The 25,874-nt window shown below is 43.4% G+C and overlaps 1 protein-coding gene across 1 annotated transcript in view; it reads left to right on the top strand.

Annotated features, from left to right (window-relative positions):
* Positions 1-7,873: 7,873 nt before the first annotated feature.
* Positions 7,874-25,874, top strand: part of LOC142365449 (F-BAR domain only protein 2-like) — a 126,372-nt gene continuing 108,371 nt past the window's right edge. Inside the window, exons 1-2 of the mRNA XM_075446261.1 lie at positions 7,874-7,996; positions 21,918-22,009. Of these exons, the coding sequence (XP_075302376.1) occupies positions 7,964-7,996; positions 21,918-22,009 (125 nt within the window). The 5' untranslated portion in view covers positions 7,874-7,963. The remainder of the gene's footprint in view (positions 7,997-21,917; positions 22,010-25,874) is intronic.

The raw sequence follows: 25,874 nt of genomic DNA, 5'->3' as shown, positions 1-25,874 counted from the left end.
CTGCAGAGGGACTCCCTTTTATGGTTATTCCCCTTGACTTAAAAGGAGCACTGCTGGATTTATGGGAAATGAAAGGCAATACCATCTCCATACCATGGGGAAGCAGAATTACCTATAGACATTATACTTATCCTTCAAACCTTAACTATACCAACATATGGGCTAATTCTAACTGCACTCGAGAGCTTGAAAAAAATTTCCTGAATTTAAACACCAAGATAAAATTGTCTGTTGAGTGTACGGAGGTACCCTGGCTTGACCAGCCTCCTCGACCATTCTGGGGTGTACCTATTACCTTTAAATATTGTATCCCAGTACAAGCTGAATGGTGTATTGAATTTCCCTCAAACTATGGATCTAAACGTAGTCCACAATGTAATGACGTACCTTGTATGTGGACTATTGCTGATCATAGATCTCGTTTTACACAATGGGGAGAAAAACCTCCAATTACCACACCGCTAGGGCCAGTCCAATTATGGAATTGTATCAACAAGATAACTTGTTCTAATATTGATGAATACCCATGGGTATGGATGGTTGCAGACCTTTACCACGCTTTGAGAAGTGTATGTTTATGTCATAATTATAGTGCTCCAACCCCTAAGACAAGGTCAGATTGTATGATAAAAGTGGATCCCAAACAGGTTAACACATGGGCATATCATATAGTTTCTAACAACAGTGCTGAGCCACAGGCCAAAAGATGCCGAGTTCCTTTCCAACATTATCTAAATGGACATAATAGCCTCGACGAACTCGAAAATAGTACGTGTAGCACTTTAATGCTGCCTGCACCACCTGAAACTGTATGGGTGTGTTCTAATGGACAAATATCAGACTATATTCAACTATATTGGAATGGATTAGAATGTACTCTAGGTATTCCAAGCTTGTGTCCTACTGTCACCGAAAATCCGGGAATAAAACCTCATAACACCAATGTAGTGTTAAAAGGCAGGCATTCTTTATTGTGGCGCCAGATGCACGGGTGATAATTCCACCAAACATGCATACCTCATACCTTTTCCGTGCAGTTTATATAGATCAAAAATATATGTATTCATTAGGTTACATAACTTATCCCCTTCATATTAAAATCAGTTCTAAGAAGTCATTTCCATATACTCCTCCCAGCTGCGCTTGCGCACTTCTTCCTATTTGTGGTCGTCAGGGGTCCCAAGATGAAGGCTCATCCTCTTCATCACAGTGTTCGCTGATTGACCTTTGTTTCTGCGCAAACTCAGTTCTCCCCTGGCTCCCATCCACACAGTAGGGTCGTCTTGACCGGTTCTAGGCGACTTCCAGCCCCTATCAAAAACTAACCCCTTTGTATGGAGATGCAAGACTCTCTGCTTCAGTTAATTTACACAACAGATAGGTACTATAATGCTATTTCTATTAAAAATCCCCTTCACTACTATTGTTTAACATTAATGGTTACCTAGAGACTAGACCTTCTGTTCCCAGAACTAATGTCCAGATGGGTAGGGCTGTACCAGGAACATAACAGCATTGTTTATGTTTATGGTCAACTAATTCTATCACCCTGGTTACACTACTATAGCTTTTAATTTCATTCAATCCTTAACAAAATCACGAGGACATAGAGCTAAAAGACAGCCACAAATGTGGAATTCTATGCAAGAAAATGGTAAACTTTTTGCCTGGCCAAGCTATTATACACCAGCAATGAGAATAAACAGGAATGAAAGCTTTTTGGGGTTATTGGACAGTAACAACCAATAATCGATTATATATAGAAAATTTGTCATGGCAAGTAGAATCCCTAGCAAACTGGACAAAAACAGCAATTAATGTAGTTGACTTGCAGCTGCAAGCTACATCCAAAATGATGTTACAAAATAGGTTAGTCGTAGATATGATTTTGTTAAAAGAAAGTGGTGTTTGTGGATGGCTAAATGCTTCCTATCCTGATGAAACCTGTTGTGTTTCTATCCCAAATGTATCCGTCACTTTACATCAAGCCATGGATGAAATGCGTAAGATTGCGGAACAGTCTCGAGAACTCCGTGAAAATATGAAGCAGAAGCCCTAGGAATGGATGGGGTGGATCTCGAAAATTTTTAATGGACTTGGACTAAACATTAGTGGATGGATACAAAGTTTGATTCAATATGTATTGATGTTTATTGTACTCCTTATTGTTATTTGTGTGGGTTTATCATGTGTACAATCCTCACTAGTTAGAACTTTTAGTACACATATTAGAGTGCTTCAGGTTCATAACCCTGATTATGTTCCTTTAATTCCTTCTCCTATTAGGGAGGAAGATGAGCCCCTCAACACGTCTGAACCTAAATTCATCTGATATTCCTTTTTGAGGAGATGTGACTAAGGTCACGGGGTGGATAACGTAATCGATGGCCTTGCTGGACTTGTCAAATGCAAGATGAAAGACATATTCGGACTGAGGCTGAGGCTTCAGGAGCTAACAAAGGGAGCAATTAGCTGGTGCTTATCTTATCAGACAGAAGTAAGGGGGGATAGCTCATCACTGTAAACCCAGTGATCTGTGGGGCACCATGGAGGCTGTGCAGCCAGAGATTGCTTCGGATAAAGAACAGATGGCCTCTGGAAGCACATACCAAGATGCCCGCTCCGAAGGCGTGTCAAAATGTGGAGTCCTGCTTCTGATGACATGACCCTGGGTTCATTACTCAAGAGTCAAAAGGGCTCCTAAACCATGGACTTCCGAGGAGACAGCTCCTCTCAAGTTTGTTTTCAAATGACAACTCTAGTTTCTGTGTTACTGATAAGTTTAAAAGTGTCTGGGCAGAAACTAGGAAGTACATGGCATGAGAATATCCATGTGAAATTAGTGGCAGAAGTAGCTTCAGCCACTAATGCAAGGAAATGTTGGGTCTGTACTAGATTCCCAAAGCATAGCATTCAATCTGCTGTCCTACCAATTGCTTTTGATAACCTTTGGGACTTTAAAACTCAAAACAATAACCCACAAATTTGGGAAATCCAGACTCCCCAATTAACGGACAAGGTTAAGTGCATTACTAACCAGAATTCAGAATAAAGAGGAAACTATTCTATAGGGAATTACTCGCAATGTGATTGGTACATGCCATTGCGATTACAGAAAAACCAACAGAAATATCAAGGAAAATTTTGGAAAGTGCCCAAAGGGAGAGGGTAGTATTGGCTGTGTGGAGACCAAGCCCTTAAAGTGTTACCTCCCTGGTGGACAGGTTCTTGCACCTTAGGAGTGGTATCTCCAGATATCAAGATAATAACACATCTTTATGGAATGGGGTGGGTTAAGTCCCCAGTTAAAAAGCAGAGGAGAGCAATAGATAACCCGTTGATCACTCAGCCCACTACCTTTCACTCATTCATGAGATGGTTAATCCCAGCAAGGTCACCGACAGATCTCTTAGGTCCCGCAAGTGAGGAGTCGGAAGGGGTCGTACTTGCAGGGAGGGGCAGACAGGACAGGTGACCCAATATTGACCAACTAGGTATCCCATGCCATGCACGTCATACTCCGTTTAAAGCTGGGGGATCACAAGGGTCTCGCTCTCTTTGTCTATGGCCGGCTTCTGAAGAGGACCCTGCTCGTTGTTCTACCTGAGATCCTGATCCAGATCCTGATCTGTGCATTCCTGAGTCCAGTTCCGGTCTGCTGCTGAGGCCAGTCCGGGACTTCCTGGTGCTGCCTGGCAGCTGCTGGCAGGAAGCCAGCGCCCAGCACCCAACTCCGGGAAAATCAGTATCGGTTTTGTATATTTTACATGATTTCTCTTATTATTAATGTATTAGTATTATTATTGTTATTGTTAAAGCTGTTTTAATATTCCATTTGTAAGTCTCTCTCCCTTTTCCTCCTTTTTCCATTCCCTCTGGTGGTAGGATGGGGGTTAATAGAGAGCATTTGCCACTCTATTTATTGCTGCCCTGCTCTAAATGGTGACATACTTGTGTGATGGTGGATTGTTGCAGCACTGGAGCAGTTGCTTCACATATTGATGTAGCAGTAGATAAGGGATTACTGTATACCTTTGAAAACGTGGAAGATGGGATCTTTTCTCTGAAATGTAGATGTGAACCTGACTCCTTCCATCACAGTATAGTATCTGTCCCTGTGAAAGGTATTTTTCTATTTTCTATGAAAAAACCCCAAAGCTTCAGCTCTGATCATGCAGCTTTTGTCTCATTGTTTGCTCTGGTGTACATCCTTACAGATAGAAATGCACACTGCAAAAAGTACTACAGTCATGTCTCCCATTAGGCTAGGATAATTATAATGCAGGCTGCTTACTTAAGTAAACAGATGCATAAAGTAGTTTTTCTTAAATGTAGTCCTATAGCACATTGTTATTGTTTAAAATTACAGTACAAATGCTTACTCTTGTTATCAGAAGAGAGATCCAGATCTAACAGTCTTGGGACTTTTGAAGAAGTTTTGACTATGAAAGGAGTCCAGAAGTTTTCTCTGTCTTGGCATTGGCAATTTAGCGAACTTTGCATATACTGAAACTTTGGGAGAATGTTGCTAGAAAGAAAGGAACTCCTAAAGTTACCATGGAGCTACAGGAAGTGGTGTACTAAAGGTATAGCCAGTTACCAGCGATTGTTACATCAATTAAGAATGATATTGTTCATCTTCCATGAACGTATCTTTGGTAAAGGTAGGTGAAATTTCATAATGCAGAATGAGTCATGCTGACTTATATTGATATAAATAATACTGATTTGGCTGTCCTAAGTTTGCCCTAATATTTTTTTTCCTAATGAAATTCTATAGTCCTGTAAACTTTTGAACTACATTTTTCCTAACCATTTGGCTTTCATGGAAGTCTTTAATCAACATAAATTTGACATAAGTTGGTGAATTCATTAGGTTGTTTAGGGATGACTTGAATATTCTGCCATATGTCTTACCTAATATCTTACAGCATGAAGGGCAAAGGACATTAGTGTTAAGATGGGGGTAGGGGAGATTCTCAAACCAGAACTGGTAGAGTTTCCTTGAGGGGGAACTCAGTATAGACTATCAGCTTCTGACTTTTTTGCATCTTGGACAAAGCTTTGTGCTGACAAAATCATAGATAATGTTTGGATAAAGCACTTAAATACTTGTGTGCCTAGGACTGCAAGCTGCAGTCCCTCACATCATTGCTTAGACCTGGTCCTCTATTTTCAGTCAATAATGAAAAGCTAACTGCTGTCTTGGACAATGAATTATCTCATTAAGGTAGGACAGAAACTCTTTGGGGACCCAGAAAGAGACCAGTGGTGCTGTTTCTGCCATGAAGAATATGTAAAGATATTCTTACTGAAAAGCAGCAGTCCAGGTACAGACTGGCCCCAGACAGAAATTCAGTGGATCTGTATTCTGATCCAGCAATCAACATGATCCCAACTGGCTAATAATCTACATCAAGCAAAAGAAGAGTCTGGAAAACTGAACTACTGAAGAAGATAAAGGTTTGAAGTAAACAGTTTCTCCAGACTCTTTGACTTCAGATGAAGCGTATCATTTTTAGGAGCAAGTGTATCATTTTTAGGAGACTGTCACTGAAACTGTAAAATCCTGTGAGAGAAGGTCCTGGAAAGAGTAAGCTACATTTTGTTAATAAAGTGCCTTGTAGTCATCAAATGCCTTGAAGGATCTTATCCTATGTGGATGAAAAGATGCTCGGTTATGAAACCACTTCAAACAGCATGAATCGATTCTCCTGGGTGTCAAATAATTCTTATGCATTCCAGCCTTCAGTATAGTCACTCCTTAGTGGTTACTGAATATTTTAGAGAGGATTTTACTCGAGATTTCTGAGTCTGCCTTCTGCAAGTATATTCATATTTTTTATAAAGAAAGGGTTTCTTCACTTCTGAGGTAGCACTTGTTCTCAAAAACAACAAGAAGGACTTCTTCAGCTACATCAGCAGCAAAAGGAAGGCTAGGGACAATGTGGGGCCGCTGCTGAATGAGGCGGGTGTTCTGGTGATGGAGGATGCAGAGAAGGCAGAGCTACTGAATGCCTTCTTTGCTTCAGTCTTCAGTGCCAAGGCAGGCCCTCAGAAATCCCAGGCCTCGGAGGTAAGAGAAGAAGCCCACAGAGAGGATGACTTTCCCTTGGTCGAGGAGGACTGTGTGAGGGATTGCTTAAGTGATCTGGATGTCCACAAATCCATGGGCCCCAATGGAATGCACCCACGAGTGCTGAGGGAGCTGGCGGATGTCATTGCTGAGCCACTCTCCATCATCTTTGAGAGGTCCTGGAGGACAGGAGAGGTGCCCGAGGACTGGAGAAAGGCCAATGTCACTCCAATCTTCAAAAAGGGCAAGAAGGAGGACCCAGGGAACTACAGGCTGGTCAGCCTCACCTCCGTCCCAGGAAAGTTGATGGAGCAGCTTATCCTGGAGGTCATCAACAAGAAAGTGGAGGAAAAGAAGGTTATCAGGAGTAGTCAGCATGGATTCACCAAGGGGAAATCACGCTTGACCAATCTGATAGCTTTCTATGATGGCACGACTGGCTGGGTAGATGAAGGGAGAGCCGTGGATGTTGTCTACCTCGACTTCAGCAAGGCTTTCGACACAGTCTCCCATCACAGCCTCCTAGGGAAGCTCAGGAAGCGTGGGCTGGATGAGTGCTCAGTGCCGTGGATTGAGAACTGGCTGAATGGCAGAGCTCAGAGGGTTGTCATCAGCGGCGCTGAGTCTAGTTGGAAGCTGGTAACTAGAGGTGTCCCCCAGGGGTCAGTACTGGGCCCAGTCTTGTTTAACTTCTTCATCAATGACCTGGATGAAGAGTTAGAATGTACCCTCAGCAAGTTTGCTGATGACACAAAACTGGGAGGAGTGGTAGATACACCAGAAGGCTGTGCTGCCATTCAGCATGACCTGGACAGGTTGGAAAGTTGGGCAGAGAGGAACCTGATGAGGTTCAACAAGGGCAAGTGCAGGGTCCTGCACCTGGGGAGGAACAACCCCATGCACCAGTACAGGCTTGGGGTGGACCTGCTGGAGAGCAGCTCTGTGGAGAGGGACCTGGGTGTCCTGGTGGACAACAGGTTGACCACGAGCCAGCAGTGTGCCCTGGCTGCCAAAAAGGCCAATGGCATTCTGGGGTGCATTAGGAGGAGTGTGGCCAGTAGGTCGAGGGAGGTTCTCCTTCCTCTCCACACTGCCCTAGTGAAGCTGCATCTGGAGTATTGTGTTCAGTTCTGGGCTGCCCACTTCAAGAAAGATGAGGAGCTACTGGAGAGAGTCCAGCGGAGGGCTACAAAGATGATGAGGGGACTGGAGCATCTCTCCTACGAGGAGAGGCTGAGGGAGCTGGGCTTGTTCAGCCTGAAGAAGAGAAGGCTGAGAGGGGACCTTATAAATGCCTACAAATATCTGAAGGGTGGGTGTCAGGAGGATGGGGCCAAGCTCTTTTCAGTGGTGCCCAGCAACAGGACAAGGGGCAACGGGCACAAACTGAAGCAGAGGAAGCTCCAGCTGAAGATGAGGAAGAACTTCTTCCCTCTGAGGGTGACGGAGCCCTGGCCCAGGCTGCCCAGGGAGGTTGTGGAGTCTCCTTCTCTGGAGATATTCCAGCCCCGCCTGGCCGCGGTGCTGTGCAGCCTGCTGTAGGTGACCCTGCTTGGGCAGGGGGTTGGGCTGGGTGACCCACAGAGGTCCCTTCCAACCCCGAACATTCTGTGATTCTGTGAGTCTGTGACTTAGCTGCGGTGGGGCCGGCGCTCTGGGCATGCGCGTGTCGCTCCTCCGCCGAGGGGGGGGGGGAGGGGGGAAGTGCGACGCACCTGCGCAGGAGCCGCGGCGTTCGGCGGCAGCTAGGCGCATGCGCAGGACCGGGGTAGTGAAGCTGTGTGAAAGGAGGTGGGTGTATCCTAACAGGAAGGGTGGTGCGCCGTTGCGGCGCCCATTTCCTCCGTTGTGTCTCGGCGGCTGAGGTCGAGCTTGCTGTGAGCCGGAATGATGATGGCGTACTTCGTAGAGAGCTTCTGGGTAGGGAAGTGCCGCGGGCCGGTTCCTCCGTGTCGCGGGTGGGACAGGGAGGGTGTGGTGCAGTGCAATGCAGTGCAGCCGGCGTACTTTCTGCAGGAGCAGCCTCGGCTCTTACGCCACATTGGGTACTGGGCTTGGGCCTTGCTGCGGGGAGCGTGGCGGAGGGATGGTGGCCGCTGTCCCCGCCGCCGCACTCTGTGCCTCTTGCGGTGGCCTCCTGCGCTTGCCGCGGCTCGTCTCGCCTTGGCCGGGCTGGGTCGTGGGGGAAACGCCCTGCCCCTGCCTCGCACAGTGCTCGGTGGTCTGTTAAGGGAGAAACAATGGGAGAGAGTTTACTGTGCCAAAGGATGTGCAGATACGAGCGGTAGACCCTTGGCTAGGGGGTCTTACTCTTGCAGCCACTGTGATGCATAGATGGCCAACGGCATCCTGGCTTGTATCAGGAATAGTGTGGCCAGCAGGAGTAGGGAGGTGATCGTGCCCCTGTACTCGGCCCTGGTGAGGCTGCACCTCGAGTACTGTGTTCACTTTTGGGCCCCTCACTACAAGAAGAACATTGAGGGGCTGGAGCATGTCCAGAGAAGGGCAACGAGGCTGGTGAGGGGTCTAGAGAACAAGTCTTATGAGGAGCGGCTGAGGGAGCTGGGGCTGTTTAGTTTGGAGAAGAGGAGGCTGAGGGGGGACCTTCTTGCGCTCTACAGCTGAAAGGAGGTTGTAGTGAGGCAGGTGTTGGTCTCTTCTCCCAGGTAACTAGTGATAGGACGAGAGGCAATGGCCTCAAGTTGCGTCAGGGGAGGTTTAGATTGGATATTAGGAAAAATTTCTTTACTGAAAGAGTGGTCAGACATTGGACCAGGCTGCCCAGGGAGGTGGTGGAGTCACCATCCCTGGAGGTATTTAAAAAACGTGTATATGTGGCACTTTGGAATATGGTTTAGTAGGCATGGTGGTGTTGGGTGGATGGTTGGACTTGATGATCTTAGAGGTCTTTTCCAACCTATGATTCTGTGATTCTATGATTCTACTGCAGTCTGATCTCTCTTAGTTAAGCCTCCCATACAGTGCATTTGTTTGGGGGAATGGCACTAACTGTAACAACTTACAGTTGTATCATGCAAAAGCAAAACTGCATCGTAGAACTTTATGCTTTTGTACTGACATCTCACTTCTATCTGCGTGATAGAAGGCACAGTCTGAACAGCAGCCAGCTAGAGAAACAGCAGACTTTCTAGTCTATTTTAGAAATAGAATTTGTTAGTTGTCTCTGTGCAGATAATTATATTGTTGATTGAGTAGTTATACATGGAGAAAAACTTAAAATCTGGATTTGGATTACTGAGCCTTGCATGAAATGTAACCTGTTTTCATTGTGACTGTAGCTAGTCTGAAACATTAAAGTAAGTGTTCTTATAAGTTAAATCCATTATACATAGATAGGTTTTGTCACTTTGAGTACATTCATACTGGTACAGTAGAATAAAAAGTATTTGTTATCATTGACTTACTGTTTTCTTAGCACTACTTAGGAAGTGTTGCATAAGCTTTGACATAAGTTTGATTTTTAAACTCATTGGTGCAGGTGATACTCTTGTTAATTGTGAATCTATTAAACCGTTTCAGGTCAACCAAAGTAAGTCACTTCTAAGCTAGTCAGTATATATTTGTTAATTGTTTTAAAATAATTTGATTCAACTGTTGAGAGTTCTATGTATAGCTGAAATTGGTCTATGTGTAATGCTGTGCATGGTAAGTCTGGAAGTTCTGGGATATAAAAATGTGTGTTTAAATTGGTTTTGACAAATTCTTTTTATTTTATATTTTTAATCGCTGGTGTTACCTGTAGATTTTTGAGAATGTCTGTGAGAAAGATTCCTTTCTTTTCAAGTTCTTTTGGAACATGTAAGGGTTGGCTGTGTCCAGGGTTAATTATCTTAGCTGTGTGACGAGGCTTGCTCTAATAAGTGTAGGCTATATTCTCATATGCACTTATGTGATGTAAGTGATAATGAGACTTGTCATGCTTTCACCTGGAGTTCCATTCACATGTTTATGCAGTGCTACTCTTTTCTGCTTGGCATACAGTTGGATGCTCAGTTTCAAGAGAGCCGTTGTGCAATATTTGCTCAGTCTCATTCCTCTGTGTGTCCATTTAGTATGAGTTGGCAACTTTTCATCTTTTTGTTCAAAGAAATATTTTTAATTATCTAGATATAGATAAAAGTATCTGTTCTCCTTCATATGCATAGAGCTTCTCTGGAGCTGATCTTTATTTAATTTATTGATGCCAGAAGAAGAAAAATGAAATTGCCAGGTTGCTTTTGTGTTCAAACTCCTCAAAGCTTTCAGAACTGAAGAAGATATGTTGCAAGTGTAAACATCAGGTGACTACTTTTTTGATGCTTTTAATTTTATCACAGAATGTTTGGGGTTGGAAGGGACCTTTGTGGGTCATCTAGTCCAACCCCCAATATATATATAGCTCTTTCAAACACTTGGTAATTGAAAATTACTGTTAACTAGCTTTCAAAAATATAACACCAGAATATTAATCAGAGGAATACTTTCATGTATACAGAGTTCATTAAATCATTGCCTGGGTGGAAAGTATGAAACACAAGTTACTTATTTGAAACTGAAGCAAGCAGTTTAAATAAGATGACAATGATGTTTATCAGAGCATCTAAAATGAGTTTAAATTTACCTGGAGTTAAGTGAATGAAAAGAAATTTGCGATACAAATAGACAAGCCATAATGACTAGTATATGTCTTTCTAAGTTTGTTGGTAAAGAGAACATTGGTTTTGGTTAATATTTGGAACTTTGATTTGAGAATTACAGGAACGTACACCCAGTTTCTATTCTGTTGCACTGCAATTTGTAAATTATTAAATAGGGTATCTTTTAAGCAGCATAAATCAAATCTTGGAGTTGTTGAAAAATTGTACCTATTTTTAGCAAATACTTTATTTCACCTATATGAAGGAGTTGTGCCCCCCCCCCCCCCCCCCCAAAAAAAAAAATTTACAGTTATTATTTGGCATGTTGGTGTAACTCTGGAACAACTCTGGAATTTTCTTGATACAGACAAAATTTTTCTACCAAAAGGACTTCCATGCCTTTATGATTAATCTGTATTAAGATTCTTGCACGCATAATGTGTTGACCAGGGCTGTGTTTTTTTCATTCTCCTATCTGACAGAATATTGTAGGTAGTACTTTCAAGCATAAAACTAGCTGTAGGACAGCTTCTCTGGATCTGACCAAAACAAGAGGCAAAGGATACAGATTTTACAATTCTCACCCCAGAAATTGAAGAAAGTGACTTTCTCACATTCATTCTTTTCTAGGCTTTTCCTATTTAGCATTTATCTAACAAGCGGGGTAGTTTTTTTTTCATATTCCATTGATATATCATGTTTGCCGTAGGCAGTTGTAAGGTCTAACTAGAGTTTGGAAACTTAATTTGGAGATTATCCAGTTTTCATTTTATGACAATTTGAAGTGAATTAGGAACCTAAACTTTTTATGGTTGAGTACCATTTCCAAATGTTGCAGTTTGAATATTTGTCTGCCTGTTTCCTGGAGAATAAGTTGTGGGCTTGGGAGGCTATTTTAAAAAGAGGATTAAGCAGATTATGACCTATATAATTTATAATCGAAAGTATAGTTTTTCTCAGTCTGTTCCATTTATTCAGTGTAATGTGGTGATATGGTCATGTTTAAAGGGTTGAGTAGGGGTGAAGGATGATTGTGCATGCTTAACCAGTGCTAATGCACATTATAAAAGCATAGGTTGAAATGATGGTAATTCGCTTATTGTCAGATGTTTCTTTACTTCCTGAAATTGGGGGGGGGGGGGGAAATATCAAATTTTGTCTGAACTTCTCTCATCAAGCTTCTGAAGTTTGACCAAAATCAAAATGTGTTTGAGAACTGTATGTGCCTTTTATTGTCTCATCTGTTCTGTTTTTCTGTCAAAACAGTATTTGCAGCTGTCCTCATCTTGCTTCTCACGCTAGCTCAACAAGTAGTATGTATTTGACCGGTCATGGGAACTTTAGAATCACCTTAATACTTGAGAAACACTTGTTTACATTTGGCTAAAAAGAGGATGCTATAATTGAGAGTATTAGCTTTTAACCCTAATACATGTTAATGTTGAACGGTTTTGGTCCAAAGTAGACAGAGCTTCTGCTTATACAATCTGATTAGAAACGTAGGAAATAAATACTACTACAGATTGTCCAGAAATTTCTGACTGTTTTTTCAAACATAAGTTTTAAATTCAGGATAATCTTTTATATGCAACACAAACTTATTCTTAAATTTTTTCGAAGTCTATTAAGTAGTTTAGTAAAACAGAGTTCCTGTAATCTGTTTCCTGTTATGTGCAAGTGATGGAAATGCTGAATTCTGACTTCACAATTGCTGACAGGGTTAGCATTTCCATGAGAAAATCATTACAGTTAGTTCTCGAGGAAGGGATATGGAAGGACTGTCTGCCCTCTTTTTCCATGACTGTTAATTTATTTTGTATGCAAACTTTGTCAGTAATGCCTCATTGTAGGCTTATGTAAGTGTCACAGGTTAAAGCAGGGCATCAATAAACTGAGTGACAGACGCTCACTTATTAACCCCCACCCTCCCACCAGAGGAAGGGAAAAGGAGGAGAAGGGAGAGAGACTTACAAATGGAATATTAAAACAGCTTTAACAATAACACTAATAATATTAATAATAAGAGAAATCATGTAAAATATACAAAACCGATACTGATTTTCCCGGAGTTGGGTGCTGGGCGCTGGCTTCCTGCCAGCAGCTGCCAGGCAGCACCAGGAAGTCCCGGACTGGCCTCAGCAGCAGACCGGAACTGGACTCAGGAATGCACAGATCAGGATCTGGATCAGGATCTCAGGTAGAACAACGAGCAGGGTCCTCTTCAGAAGCCGGCCATAGACAAAGAGAGCGAGACCCTTGTGATCCCCCAGCTTTAAACGGAGTATGACGTGCATGGCATGGGATACCTAGTTGGTCAATATTGGGTCACCTGTCCTGTCTGCCCCTCCCTGCAAGTACGACCCCTTCCGACTCCTCACTTGCGGGACCTAAGAGATCTGTCGGTGACCTTGGCTGCTATAGTAATAATCATAAATCTCTCCTACGAGGAGAGGCTGAGGGAGCTGGGCTTGTTCAGCCTGGAGAAGAGAAGGCTGCGAGGGGACCTAATAAATGCTTATAAATATCTGAAGGGTGGGGGTCAGGAGGATGGGGCCAAGCTCTTTTCAGTGGTGCCCAGCGACAGGACAAGGGGCAACGGGCACAAACTGAGGCACAGGAAGTTCCGTCTGAACATGAGGAAGAACTTCTTCCCTCTGAGGGTGACGGAGCCCTGGAACAGGCTGCCCAGGGAGGTTGTGGATTCTCCTTCTCTGGAGATATTCAAGACCCGCCTGGACAAGGTCCTGTGCAGCCTGCTGTAGGTGACCCTACTTCGGCAGGGGGGTTGGACTAGAAGACCCACAGAGGTCCCTTCCAACCCCTACCATTCTGTGATTCTGTGATAAACAGGGGCCTTTTTCTGCATTCCTTTCCTACCATTAGCTCAGTGTAACTATAAACATCAGGTGTTATCAGCTTTGGAGCAGACAGTGTCTGTAAAATATGCAGCCAAGTTCAGAAAAATGCAATTACTTAGAAGAACTTAGCTGTAAGGAAGATTCACTAAAAGAGAATCGGTTCTCTTTTAACCAAAACCATGACGGTAAGTGAAGTGTTTACTTGTATTTGAAGTCTTGTTTCCTGTTATGACTTGTTGTCAGGAGACAGCTATATATATTTGTCATGGTTTAACCCAGCAGCCGACAAGGACCATGCAGCCGCTTGCTGGCAACTGGGATCACGCAGCCACTTGCTCATTTCAAAAAAAAGCTATCACACCGCTTAGCAGAGTCACAAGGATTATATACTCTTACAAAAACAAAGAAATTCTGATTGGTTCATTGTATTATATGCTTATCTTAGAGGTATACTCCTTTCTTACTTAACTATGCATGCTTGCAAGCTGGGGGGTTGCAGTCTTTTTGGTTCTGAATTGAGTCGGTGGTTGGGATCTCCCCCTGCTGCCTTTACCTTTTTCCTAGTTACCCTAGATCTTTGTTAACTTCATGCTTCTTTGTCATTTGTCCAGCTTTCAGCACCTTATGGGCTGGATGTTCACCTTTTATCAGTCTGTTAGCTCCTCTTCAAGGGCACGGTAAGTAAGGCATGCATTGTTTATACAGAGTAGTCAGGCCTGAATTAAACAATGTCACTGAAACCTAAGCATTTCTGCCCAATATCAGTTTTACACAGGGTTCTTATACCCTTCAAGCCTTCAGGTACAACATGATTTGACCAATTGCTACTCTAACACACAGACTGCTGTTTTGCAAAGCAACTATAATTCTATGGCATCATCATCCCTCTGCTTCTTTCTTGATCCAGAATTCCCTGGAGTCGGTCTTGCTACAGTTCCTTCTCTCTGATGCTAGCTAAGGGAATCTTAGAATCATAGAACACTTTGGTTTGGAAGGGACATCTAGAGGCCATCCAGCCCAACCCCCCTGCAGTGAGCAGGGACATCTTCAACCAGACCAGGTTGCTCAGAGCCCCATCCAACCTGGCCTGGAATGTTTCTAGGGATGGGGCCTCCACTACCTCTCTGGGCAACCTGTTCCAGCATTTCACCACCCTCATGGTAAAAAATTTCTTCCTTATATCCAGTGTAAATGTACCCTCCCTTAGTTTAAAGCCATTACTCCTTGTCCTATCGCAACAAGCCCTGCTGAAAATACTTTTCCCCATCTTTCCTATAGGCCCCCTTCAAGTACTGAAAGGCTGCTATAAGGTCTCCCCGCAGCCTTCTCTTCTCCCGGCTGAACAGCCCCAGCTCTCTCAGCCTTTCCTCACAGGGGAGGTGCTCCAGCCCTCAGATCATTGCTGTGGCCTTCTCTGGCCCTGCTCCAACAGGTCCATGTCCTTCTTGTGCTGAGAGCTCCAGAGCTGGACACAGTACTCCAGGTGGGGTCTCCCCAGAGCAGAGGGGCAGAATCCCCTCCCTCGACCTGCTGGCCACGCTCCTCTTGATGTAGACCAGGATATGGTTGGCCTTCTGGGCCGTGAGTGCACATTGGTGGGTCATGTCAAGCTTTTCATCCACCAGTACCCCCAAGCCCTTCTCCTCAGGGGCTGCTCTCAATCCCCTCATCCCTCAGCCTGTATTGATAGCGGGGATTACCCCGACCCAGGTGTAGGACCCTGCACTTGGCCTTGTTGAACCTCATGAGGTTCACACAGGCCCACTTCTCGAGCTTGTCCAGGACCCTCTGGATGGCATCCCGTCCTTCTGGTGTGTCAGCTGCACCACTCAGCTTGGTGTCATCTGCAAACTTGCTGAGGGTGCATTTGATCTCGCTGTCTACGTCATTGATGAAAATGTTAAACAGCACCGGTCCCTGTACAGACCCCTGAGGGACTCCACTCGTCACTGGTCTCCATCTGGACATTGAGCCATTGATCGCTACCCTCTGGCTGCGACCTTCCAACCAATTCCTTATCCACCGAACGGTCCACCCATCAAATCCATATTTCCCCAATTTAGAGAGAAGGATGTTGTGGGAGACCGTACCAAAGGCTTTACAGAATTCCAGATAGATCACATCCATTGCTCTTCCCTTGTCCACTGATCTAGTCACTTCATCACAGAAAGCCAGTAGGTTGGTGAGGCAGGACTTGCCCTTGGTGAAGCCATGCTGGCTGTCTCGAATCAACTCCCTGGCCTCCATGTGCCTTAGCATATCTTCTAGGAGGATCTGTTCCATGATCTTCCCAGGCACAGGGGTGAGGCTGACAGGTCGGAAGTTCCCAGGGTCCTCCTTTCTGCTCTTTTTAAAAATGGGCACAATGTTTCCCTTCTTCCAGTCACCAGGGACTTTGCCTGACTGCCATGACCTTTCAGATATCATGGGGAGTGACTTGGCAACTCCATCAGCCAATTCCCTCAGGACTCTGGGATGCATCTCATCAGGTCCCTTAGACTTATGTATGTTCAGGTTCCTCAGGTGGTCACGAACCTGATCTTCCCTTACAGTGGGAAGGACTTTTCCCCCCTGGTCCTCACCTTGCAGTCCATCGACTCGGGAGGGGTGAGGAGAGAGGTTGCCAGTGAAGACTGAGGCAAAAAAGTTGTTGAGTACCTCAGCTTTCTCCTCATCTGTTGATACTAGGTCACCATTCTTGTTCATCGGGGGGGTACACTTTCTTTGACATTCCTTTTGTGGCTGAAATACCTCTAGAAGCCCTTCTGGTTATTCTGTGCATCCCTTGCCAAGTTCAGCTCCAGCCACGCCTTGGCCCTCCTGTTCCCATCCCTACATAACCGGGCAGCATCCCTGTACTCCTCCCGGAATTCCTGTCCCTGCTTCCACTGCCTGTGCAGTTCCTTCTTGCCCTTTAGTTTGACCAGCAGGTCTCGACTCAGCCATGCTGGTCTCTTGCCTTCCTTGCCTGATTTCTTACATCTGGGGACTGAGAGCTCTTGCACTCTGTGGAAAGCATCCTTAAACATCTGCCAGTTCTATTCTGCCCCCCTGTCCCTGAGGACCATTTCCCAGGGGGTCCTACTGACTGACTCCTTGAAGAGCTGGAAGTTGGCTTTCCTACAATTTAGGGTCCTGACTACTCTCCTCACCTTTCCCATATCCCTCAGGAGTGTGAACTCCACCAATGTGTGACCACTGCAGCCCAGGCTGCCTCCAGTCTTGATGTCACCGATGAGCTCACTTGCATTGGTGAGCATCAGGTCCAGTATTGCATCCTCTCGGGTAGGGTTGTCTGTTACCCTGGAAGGGTTTCACAGAGGTGTTGGAGTGCCTGAGACACTGGTGGGATCTGGGGAGTCCAGGGGTATCCTTTCTTCTTCAGGGTGGGGGCTGTCCTCCTTGCAATGAGCTGGGGTCCCTTAGTCATGCTGACTGAATTGTGATTGTGCAGTATACAATATAAACTGTATGTATCTTAAGATTGAGTTCATACAATTTCAAGACTAATTAGTGCAATAGTTAGGGAATGAGATTTTTCCTCACGTTATTTATTTTTAAGTATGCTGGTACTGGGCTTTTTGTGATCCCAGCTATTACTGTTGCCATCAGGAAGGAGCAGGTAAAAACATGTAATGAAGAAAAATTGGCTAGACGTGCAATTTCCATGTACAGAATTTTTTACAATGTGTTTTGGGAGGGGTAGTATTGAGAAAAAAAAAACCAAAATGCAAATAAACAATGTTGATGGTTGATGTGCACATAGATTATACATGTTTTTTGTCAATTGAACTACTTTTTTTTTTTTTTCCTATTAGCTGTAGCATATATCTCTGTCTCTGTCCTAAATAGAGAGCCTTAACTCTGCTGTTCGGTGTATGAATTGTTTGAGCTACTCTTCATGAAAATAACTGCTAAATGAAGTAGTTCTGGATAGGCCATGTAGCTTTTCCTAAGCAGAAAAATTTGTTTTCTGCACTGAGATACCATACTTTGAGATAGGTACATATATGTTTCCAAACATGAGCAGAAGATAATGTAATTTATAGAATTGTCATCAAGTTAATCATCAGTACTCTTGATCATGTAACTTGTAAATAACTGAACAATTTTGTAATGGATATGTTTGTGCTCATAGGGTAGAGCCTGATATTGGTAAGGTAGGCTGCTTTTGGCATTATATTTGCAAGTGAAAGTATCTTTTAGCTTTGCCAAACTTAAGCCACATAGGCACTCAAATCTGGGATTCTGCTTTGGACTTGCTGCTTTGTTTAAACCTTAATATACTTTTCACATAGGCTCTTAGCCTCTGATAACTATTTATAATACTATTTGTAATTTATGAAAGGTGTGTCTTTCAGGGGACTTTTAATTGAGGAAATTATCTGTTCTGTTTCTCTTGTGATTTCTGCTATTTGGTGTGAAGACAAGAACAAGAGTAGGACTGATTTGAAAATTTCATTTAAGTGGAAAAACTAGTTTGTTTGCAGTAATCTTCAGTTACGGTTAGGGAACAAGATGATGATGGGAATTGGGTTTTTTTCTGGCTCATTCCATTCTGTAAAGGTTTGCAAAGTTACATTTCTGATAGATTATCAGCCCTCAGGAAGGCTGCAGCCAGAGGCTGGATAATGGCTATGCTACCCTTCCTGTATTTCTAAACTGGCAGGAAATTTATGGAGCTCCAGTAAAGAAAAGATTAAAAGCTACCTCATTATGAAAAGTCGCTTTTAAAAGTTCAGCAGTCTGTTCAGCACATTTTGATCAATGTGTTGGTTTAGGTAGAAGAAATACCTTAAAGCAAGGGAAAGAACACTTCATAAAGGAGAATTGTATTAGTTTTTCTGCAAGAAATGCTTAACACTTATTTGTAAAAGTTTATCTCCAAATTTGGGCACAATAACAACTTTGGAGTAGTTAAGAGGGTTTTTTTGTATTCTGATTGAAAATATCAGTAAGGTCTTAATTACAGAGTTATTCTGGTGATTTTGTAATGCAGTTGTTGTCCCAAAACCTGGAGTTCGTTTACCCTATGTGCAGTATGCCAATACACACACAGAGCAGAGGTATTTTATTGCATATTTGCACAAATGTGGGTGTCTGTCCCAAGACAGCACACCCCCTTCACAAATTGACAGTCATTTATACACTTAACATTACCATATTCAACTTCCTAATACATATGCATTGTAATTCTATTAAATGATTGGTTACAGTCTCTTTGACCAGCATGTAAATTAGTATGCATGCTCAGTTTCTTCATCATTTGAGTCGGTGGTGTAACTGAGGTAGGTGGTCTATGAGTCAGTGGTCACGATCTCCCCCTGCCAGAATTACCTTTCCCCTAGTTATCTGTTTCTTTTGGCAATCTCAGCAGCTTTTCATAGCTCATTAGCTATTCTTAAAATTCATCACTCTCTGGTTCTACTTTGGACAGGTACGTCCTTATTATGAAACAACACATTATTCAAAATCCTGTTTTTTAGCTTCTGTAGTTAATTTTAAACTTAATAAGGGTAGGGCTTTACAAAAATACCTACAGCAGCAATAGTCTGGCTAATTTCAACTATCATTTCACATTTCAATTCCCCTTTTTATTCCTTCATATAACACAGTGGCATTCAGGGTCTATATTGAGTAAATATAGAAAGTTAATAAGGTACCTATCACTGCACCAGTAGTCAAAATTATTCTGAGCTTCAAACTGGTTAGATAGGAGTGAAAGCGGGTTAAAATTGTTTACTTTTTGCATTTACAGATATTTTTAAAAAAATTGGATCTGGCTTCCTCAAACCTCATTTGCTAGTTATTATTTGCCTCTTGTCCTCTCGCTAGTTACCTGGGAGAAGAGACCAACACCCACATCACTACAACCTCCTTCCAGGCAGTTGTAGAGAGCAATAAGGTCCCCCCTCAGCCTCCTCTTCTCCAGACTAAATAACCCCAGCTCCCTCAGCCGCTCCTCATCAGACTTGTTCTCTAGACCCCTCACCAGCCTCGTTGCCCTTCTCTGGACACGCTCCTGAGGAGATTGACGACACGGACTCCGATATCCAAATCGAAGACCCTTTATTTATCAGAAAGCTGCATTTTATACCCTTACAAAGCTGTCCACGCGCTCCAGCCCCAATGCTTATTCGTTAACATACCTTGTTCACGTGCCTATTCTAAACATTCAGTTGACTAGCTTAACTGTGTATGATTTCTCCTTCGTTTGCTCCGGGCGTTCTACCAAAGTCCTCTGTTGCAAGTGATAAAGTCCTTATTTTAGTCTTGTTCAGAAACTCTCAAGAACATCATGACCTTCGTTAATATAGTATGTTCCCACACGCTCCAGCCCCTCAATGTCCTTCTTGTAGTGAGGGGCCCAAAAGGGAACACAGTACTCGAGGTGCGGCCTCACCAGGGCCGAGTACAGGGGAACGATCCCTGCCCTACTCCTGCTGGCCACACTATTCCTGATACAAGCCAGGATGCCATTGGCCTTCTTGGCCACCTGGGCACACTGCTGGCTCATGTTCAGCCAGCTGTCAGCCAACACCCCCAGGTCCTTTTCTGCTGAGCAGCTTTCCAGCCACTCTTCCCCAAGCCTGTAGCGTTGCATGGGGTTGTTGTGACCCAAGTGCAGGACCCGGCATTTGGCCTTGTTGAACCTCATACAGTTGGCCTCAGCCCATTGATCCAGTCTGTCCAGGTCCCTCTGTAGATCCCTTTTCCTACCCTTGAACAGATCGACACTCCCCCCCAACTTGGTGTCATCTGCAAACTGACTGAGGGAGCACTCAATTCCCTCATCCAGATCATTGAGAAAGATGTTAAACAAGACCGGACCTGAAACTGAGCCCTGAGGAACACCACTGGTGACCAGCCACCAGCTGGATTTGACTCCATTCACTACCACCCATTCAGCCAGTTCTTTACCCAGTGAAGAGTACACCCATCCAAACCATGATCAGCTAGCTTCTCCAGGACTCCCCCTGTGCAGCTCAGGGGGAGGAGGTAGAGAATTCGGGAGTAAAATTAAGCCCAGGAAGAAGGGAGGGGTGGGGTAAGGTGTTTTCAGATCTGGTTTTATTTCTCATTATCCTACTCTGATTTGATTGGTGATAAATTAAACTTTTTTCCTCCCCAAGTTCAATGTGTTTTGCCCATGACAGTAATTGGTGAGTGATCTCTGCCTGTCCTTGTCTCGACTCACGAGCCTTTTGTTATATTTTCTCTCCCCCGTCCAGCTGAGGAGGGGGAGTGATAGAGCGGCTTTGGGGGGCACCTGGCGTCCAGCCAGACTAAACCATGACAGCTGGCCAATGGAAATATTCCATATGATGGATGTCATGTTGAATTTATGAATAGGGTTTGGCCGGGGGACAGGAATCCTTTTTTTTTTCTGCTTCTCTTTTCTGTGAGTTTGAATCCTCTCTTGTCCAGGAGTTCAGTCTTTTTTTGGGGAATTTTGCGAAATTTGCAAGTTTGGGGTTCTACGATGACTGCTCAGGGCAGTCATCAGGCGGTGAGAAAAATTGTATTGTATTCAGTTTGTTTTGCATATTTATGATTATTATCATTATTATCATTACTATTAGTAGTAGTATTAATGTTTCCTTTGTTGCCTTAATAAACTGTCTTTATCTCAACCCACAAGTTTCCCCTTTTGTCCATTCTCTTCCCTGTCCCCCTGGGGGGGAAGGGGAGGGGTGAGCAAGCAGCTGTCTGGTGCTTAGCTGCCAGCTGCTGGGTTAAGCCATGACAGTTTATTAATCAGTTTTTAGGGCAGTGTCTCAGTTGTAATGGTGAGATATGCCTTACTCATTGGAAAATATTTTAAAACATAACTTAAGAATAGACAAAGGGAAGTTACCTGTGAGAAGGAAGAAGTTAGTGATTTTTACCAATTTTACAAAAAAACAGAGAAATATCCATGAAGTATGAAGAATTGGGGAGGTGGGATATCCAGTGATCCCAAAGTGTGATTTTTATTTCATGGGAAATAATGAAAGATATGAGGGAATGAAGATGGAATGCTGTATTAAGTGTACGTTAAATAAGATGGGAAGTGAAAGAGTACAAGACCCGTAGAAATCTAGAAAGTAAATGGCTTTATAGTCTAGAAATATTTAATAGAAAAGTTGTCATTCAAAGGGTAGTAGTGGCTGCTGAGGTGATTTTAGTTTATATATAAGGATTGAAGGGAACTAACAGCAATTGGTAAAAAGCTGAAGCATTAGAAATCATTCATTTCGTGAAACTTGATCAGTTACTAAAATGCATAGGTTCTATACTTCGTTCTGTAATTGTTTTAGCATGTTGTGTTTCATAGTTCTACGTCTTTTTATTATTAATCTCTAGGGGGAAAGGAACAATGGCTTTGATGTCCTCTATCACAACATGAAACACGGACATTTGTCAACAAAAGACTTAGCAGACTTTATAAGAGAAAGGTGAGTATTCATCCTTGCTAATCCTGGCTCTTTAATATACTGTTTGTGGTTTTTATTAAAGTTTATCATTATGTGTTGCAGTAACATGCAACACACATAAAAAATCAATGGGCATTTTAAAATATCCTACAAGAACATTTAGGTTTATTCCATTCACTTACAACTGAATAGTGACTCTTAAGCATCAATTAATAACAAGCTTCTAATTTTTAGGTTTGAGTTAAAAAACAAGAGTAAAAAGCTAGAAATGTCACATTAGGTGTCCAGTAGTTTATTTAAATTAATTGCAGGTTTTCATCATGTTTGGAAGAAAAGCAATATTTTAAGTAGTAAAAATTATCAGTCTTTCAAAGTTTTTGGCCACAGATGTAGAATTAGGGTATTAGCAAGTTCTTGTATGATGTTCAAAAATTATACTTTTAGATTAAGATGTTGAGAAAGTTGATTAAAGAAAAGGGAGTGATACGTATGGACAAGAAAATAATATGCAGAAAATAACCCAGGTTCTACTTTATGGGATGGAAGGGACAGAACTGAAATCTGCAAATGTGACAACTTCCTAAACAGATGTTCTTTATAAAAAACGGCTTCTGCTGCCGTTCTTGAACATAAGAATTTCCATTATGGATGAAATTAATGATATCTCTGCTTCAGAATTTTGTCTTATTCAGTTACTGACACCAGATGACGCATGGAAAAATCTTGCAAGGGGCTAATCGAGGACCTGTTTCAATGAAGGTTTCTTGCAGTAAAAGCTGTCCAGAAAAACAGCCTTTGTTTTCTAGAGTTTTTTTTTAAATCAAAATTTTGGTTTTGGCCTGAAATAGGCCTCAACAAAGAATTTTTAAAAAAACAACGTACACAAGATGTAACCATCATGGATCTGGCAGGTACTCAGTGACACTGACATTTGCATAGTTTCCAAGTGAGTTGAAGTGGACAAAATGACAACAGTCTTTCCACTAAGTGAAACAAGTGAATTCCAGAGTCCATATGTGATGGGCAGTCTTCTGTTGGAAGGACTGCATAAACCAAGGAATGTTTTTTCAAGAATCCCTGATTCCAGAAAACACATTATTAAGAGAGACAGGGTTCCCTATTTAGTGGATTTTGGATTTAATGGAGGGATATCACGCTGTTGATGTTTAGTATGAAATGTTTAGGGCTTCACAAGCTACTAAAAAATGTTTTTATCTATTTCAAAACTGCTTAACTGCTTTTAAAATTGACTGTTATAAAAGTTTACCTTGTGTCATCTTTGTGAGTGCTTGGATCTTTCCTTTGACACCTGCTTTAATTCTTGGAATCAGTCATTTTTATTATAGTAGCAAGTCATAGACCTAAGCTGTACATCACCTGGACACATATTTAATTTTATTAGTTTTACATCTGTTTTGTTTTGATTTATCTCCTTATTTGGATCAGAAGCTTGCTTGCTCACTCTGCTTCTTATCTCCTTTATGTTGCATTCTTTGGGCATGCTCCATTTTATTCATACTGATCCTAAGGTGAAAGGTCTTAGGTAAATGGGTAAAAATAACTTGATGCTATATATGTCTTGGATTCTTTGCATTATTATGGTGACATAAAAAAACTTTACAGCTCATTCTACACAAAATTACCAGTAAAAAGAATGCGACGTTCTAGTTTATTTTTCACTCTGTCACCTCCTTCAAGTGAAATTTTAAATGAGATGTGCCTTTACAGTCAATAAATAAAGTATTTGGACCTTTCTCCACTTAATAAAAGTGTTTTAGCTGAAATTTCTGCTAATTAATTCTAGTGATTTGGTGAGAAGGAGGCAATACATTTTTTTTTTTTCCAAATAAACAAGTTTAAATAACACTTAAGGCTAAAGATTAATGACCATCTAGGAATACATGAGGATCCACGAAGGCACTTCATCCTCAATGAGAGATCTAGAAATGTAGTTTCTCTTCTTGTGAATAGAATCATGGAATGGTTTGGCTTGGCACGGACCTTACAGCTCATCCAGTTCCAACCCCCCTGCCGTGGACAGGGACCCCTTCCACCAGCCCAGGGTGCTCCAAGCCCCATCCAACCTGGCCTTGAGCCCTGCCAGGGAGGGGGCAGCCACAGCTTCTCTGGGCAGCCTGGGCCAGGGCCTCACCACCTTCATAGTAAAAAATTTCTTATATCTAATCTCAACCTACGCTCTTTCAGTTTAAAACCATTACCCCTTGTCCTGTCACTCCATGCCCTTGACAAAAGTCCCTCTCCAGCTTTCTTATAAGCCCCCTTTGAGTACTGAAAGGCTGCAGTAAGGTCTCCTTGGAACCTTCTCCAGGCTAAACAGCCCCAATTCTCCCAGCTTTTCCTCACAGCAGATGGGTTCCAGCCCTCGTATCATTGCTGTGGCCTCCTCTGGCCCTGCTCCAGCAGGTCCACATCTGTCCTTTGCTGAGGGCTCCAGAGCTGGACGCAGGGCTCCTGGGGAGAGGTGTCACCAGAGCAGACCAGAGGGGCAGAATCCCCTCCCTTGACCTGCTGCCCACACTGCTGGGAATACAGCCCAGGATATGTTTGGCCTTCTGGGCTGTCAGCGCACACTGCCAGGTCATGCTGAGTTACTTGTCAACGAGTACCCCCAAGTCTTTCTCCTCAGGGCTGCTCTCAGTCTGTTCTCCGCCCAGCCTGTATTTGTGCTTGGCATTGCCCTGACCCAAGTGCAGGACTTTGCACTGGGCCTTGTTTAACTTCATGAGGTTCACAGAGGCCCACCTCTGAAGCCGGTCAGTGTCCCTCTGAATAGATTAGGACATGCCAAAGAGATGTGCAGATATTACCTACAGCATTTTTGCGAAAATGTATGAAAAATCTCAGTTCTAGTGAATGCACTGAGATTCACTAGAATCTTAGCACTACGTTTTAATTTATTTGATAAGGCTTGAGTATATTTCTTTAAGAACAACTTGCCCTGCAATTGGAAAATATCTATCAGTGATGCAGACCAGCAACAATAAGTTCAGTCCTTTCCAGTGATCTTCTCCCCCTCAGATATCAAATCTGGTATCCTATCTGTTCCACTGTGTTTTCTTCACCTTTGTTTTATTGATCCATCTTGGTATGCCAGGCTGCCATTAAAGAAAAAAATAGTGGTTGAATGCCAAATAGATGTTTCTTTTTCACAGAATCACAAAATCACAGAATGGTAGGGGTTGGAAGGGACCTCTGGGGATCATCTAGTCCAACCCCCCTGCCGAAGCAGGGTCACCTACAGCAGGCTGCACAGGACCTTGTCCAGGCGGGTCTTGATTATCTCCAGAGAAGGAGACTCCACAACCTCCCTGGGCAGCCTGTTCCAGAGCTCCATCACCCTGAGAGGGAAGAAGTTCTTCCTCGGGTTCAGCTGGAGCTTCCTATGCTTCAGTTTATGCACATTGCCCCTTGTCCTGTCGCTGGGCACCACTGAAAAGAGTCTGGCCCCATCCTCCTGACACCCACCCTTGAGATATTTATAAGCATTTATTAGGTCCCCTCTCAGCCTTCTCTTCTTCAAGCTGAACAAGCCCAGCTCCCTCAGCCTCTCCTCGTAGGAGAGATGTTCCAGTCCCCTCATCATCCTTGTAGCCCTCCGCTGGACTCTCTCCAGTAGCTCCTCATCTTTCTTGAAGTGGGGAGCCCAGAACTGGACACAGTACTCCAGATGGGGCCTCACTAGGGCAGTGTAGAGGGGAAGGAGAACCTCCCTCGACCTGCTGGCCACACTCCTCTTGATGCATTCCAGGATCCCATTGGCTTTCTTGGCAGCCAGGGTACACTGCTGGCTCATGGTTAACCTGTCGTCCACCAGGACACCCAGGTCCCTCTCCACAGAGCTGCTCTCCAGCAGGTCCATCCCAAG

The sequence above is a fragment of the Opisthocomus hoazin genome, chromosome W (assembly GCF_030867145.1).
Source record: "Opisthocomus hoazin isolate bOpiHoa1 chromosome W, bOpiHoa1.hap1, whole genome shotgun sequence".
Taxonomy (NCBI): Eukaryota; Metazoa; Chordata; class Aves; order Opisthocomiformes; family Opisthocomidae; genus Opisthocomus; species Opisthocomus hoazin.
This window is presented reverse-complemented; position numbering and strand designations above follow the sequence as displayed.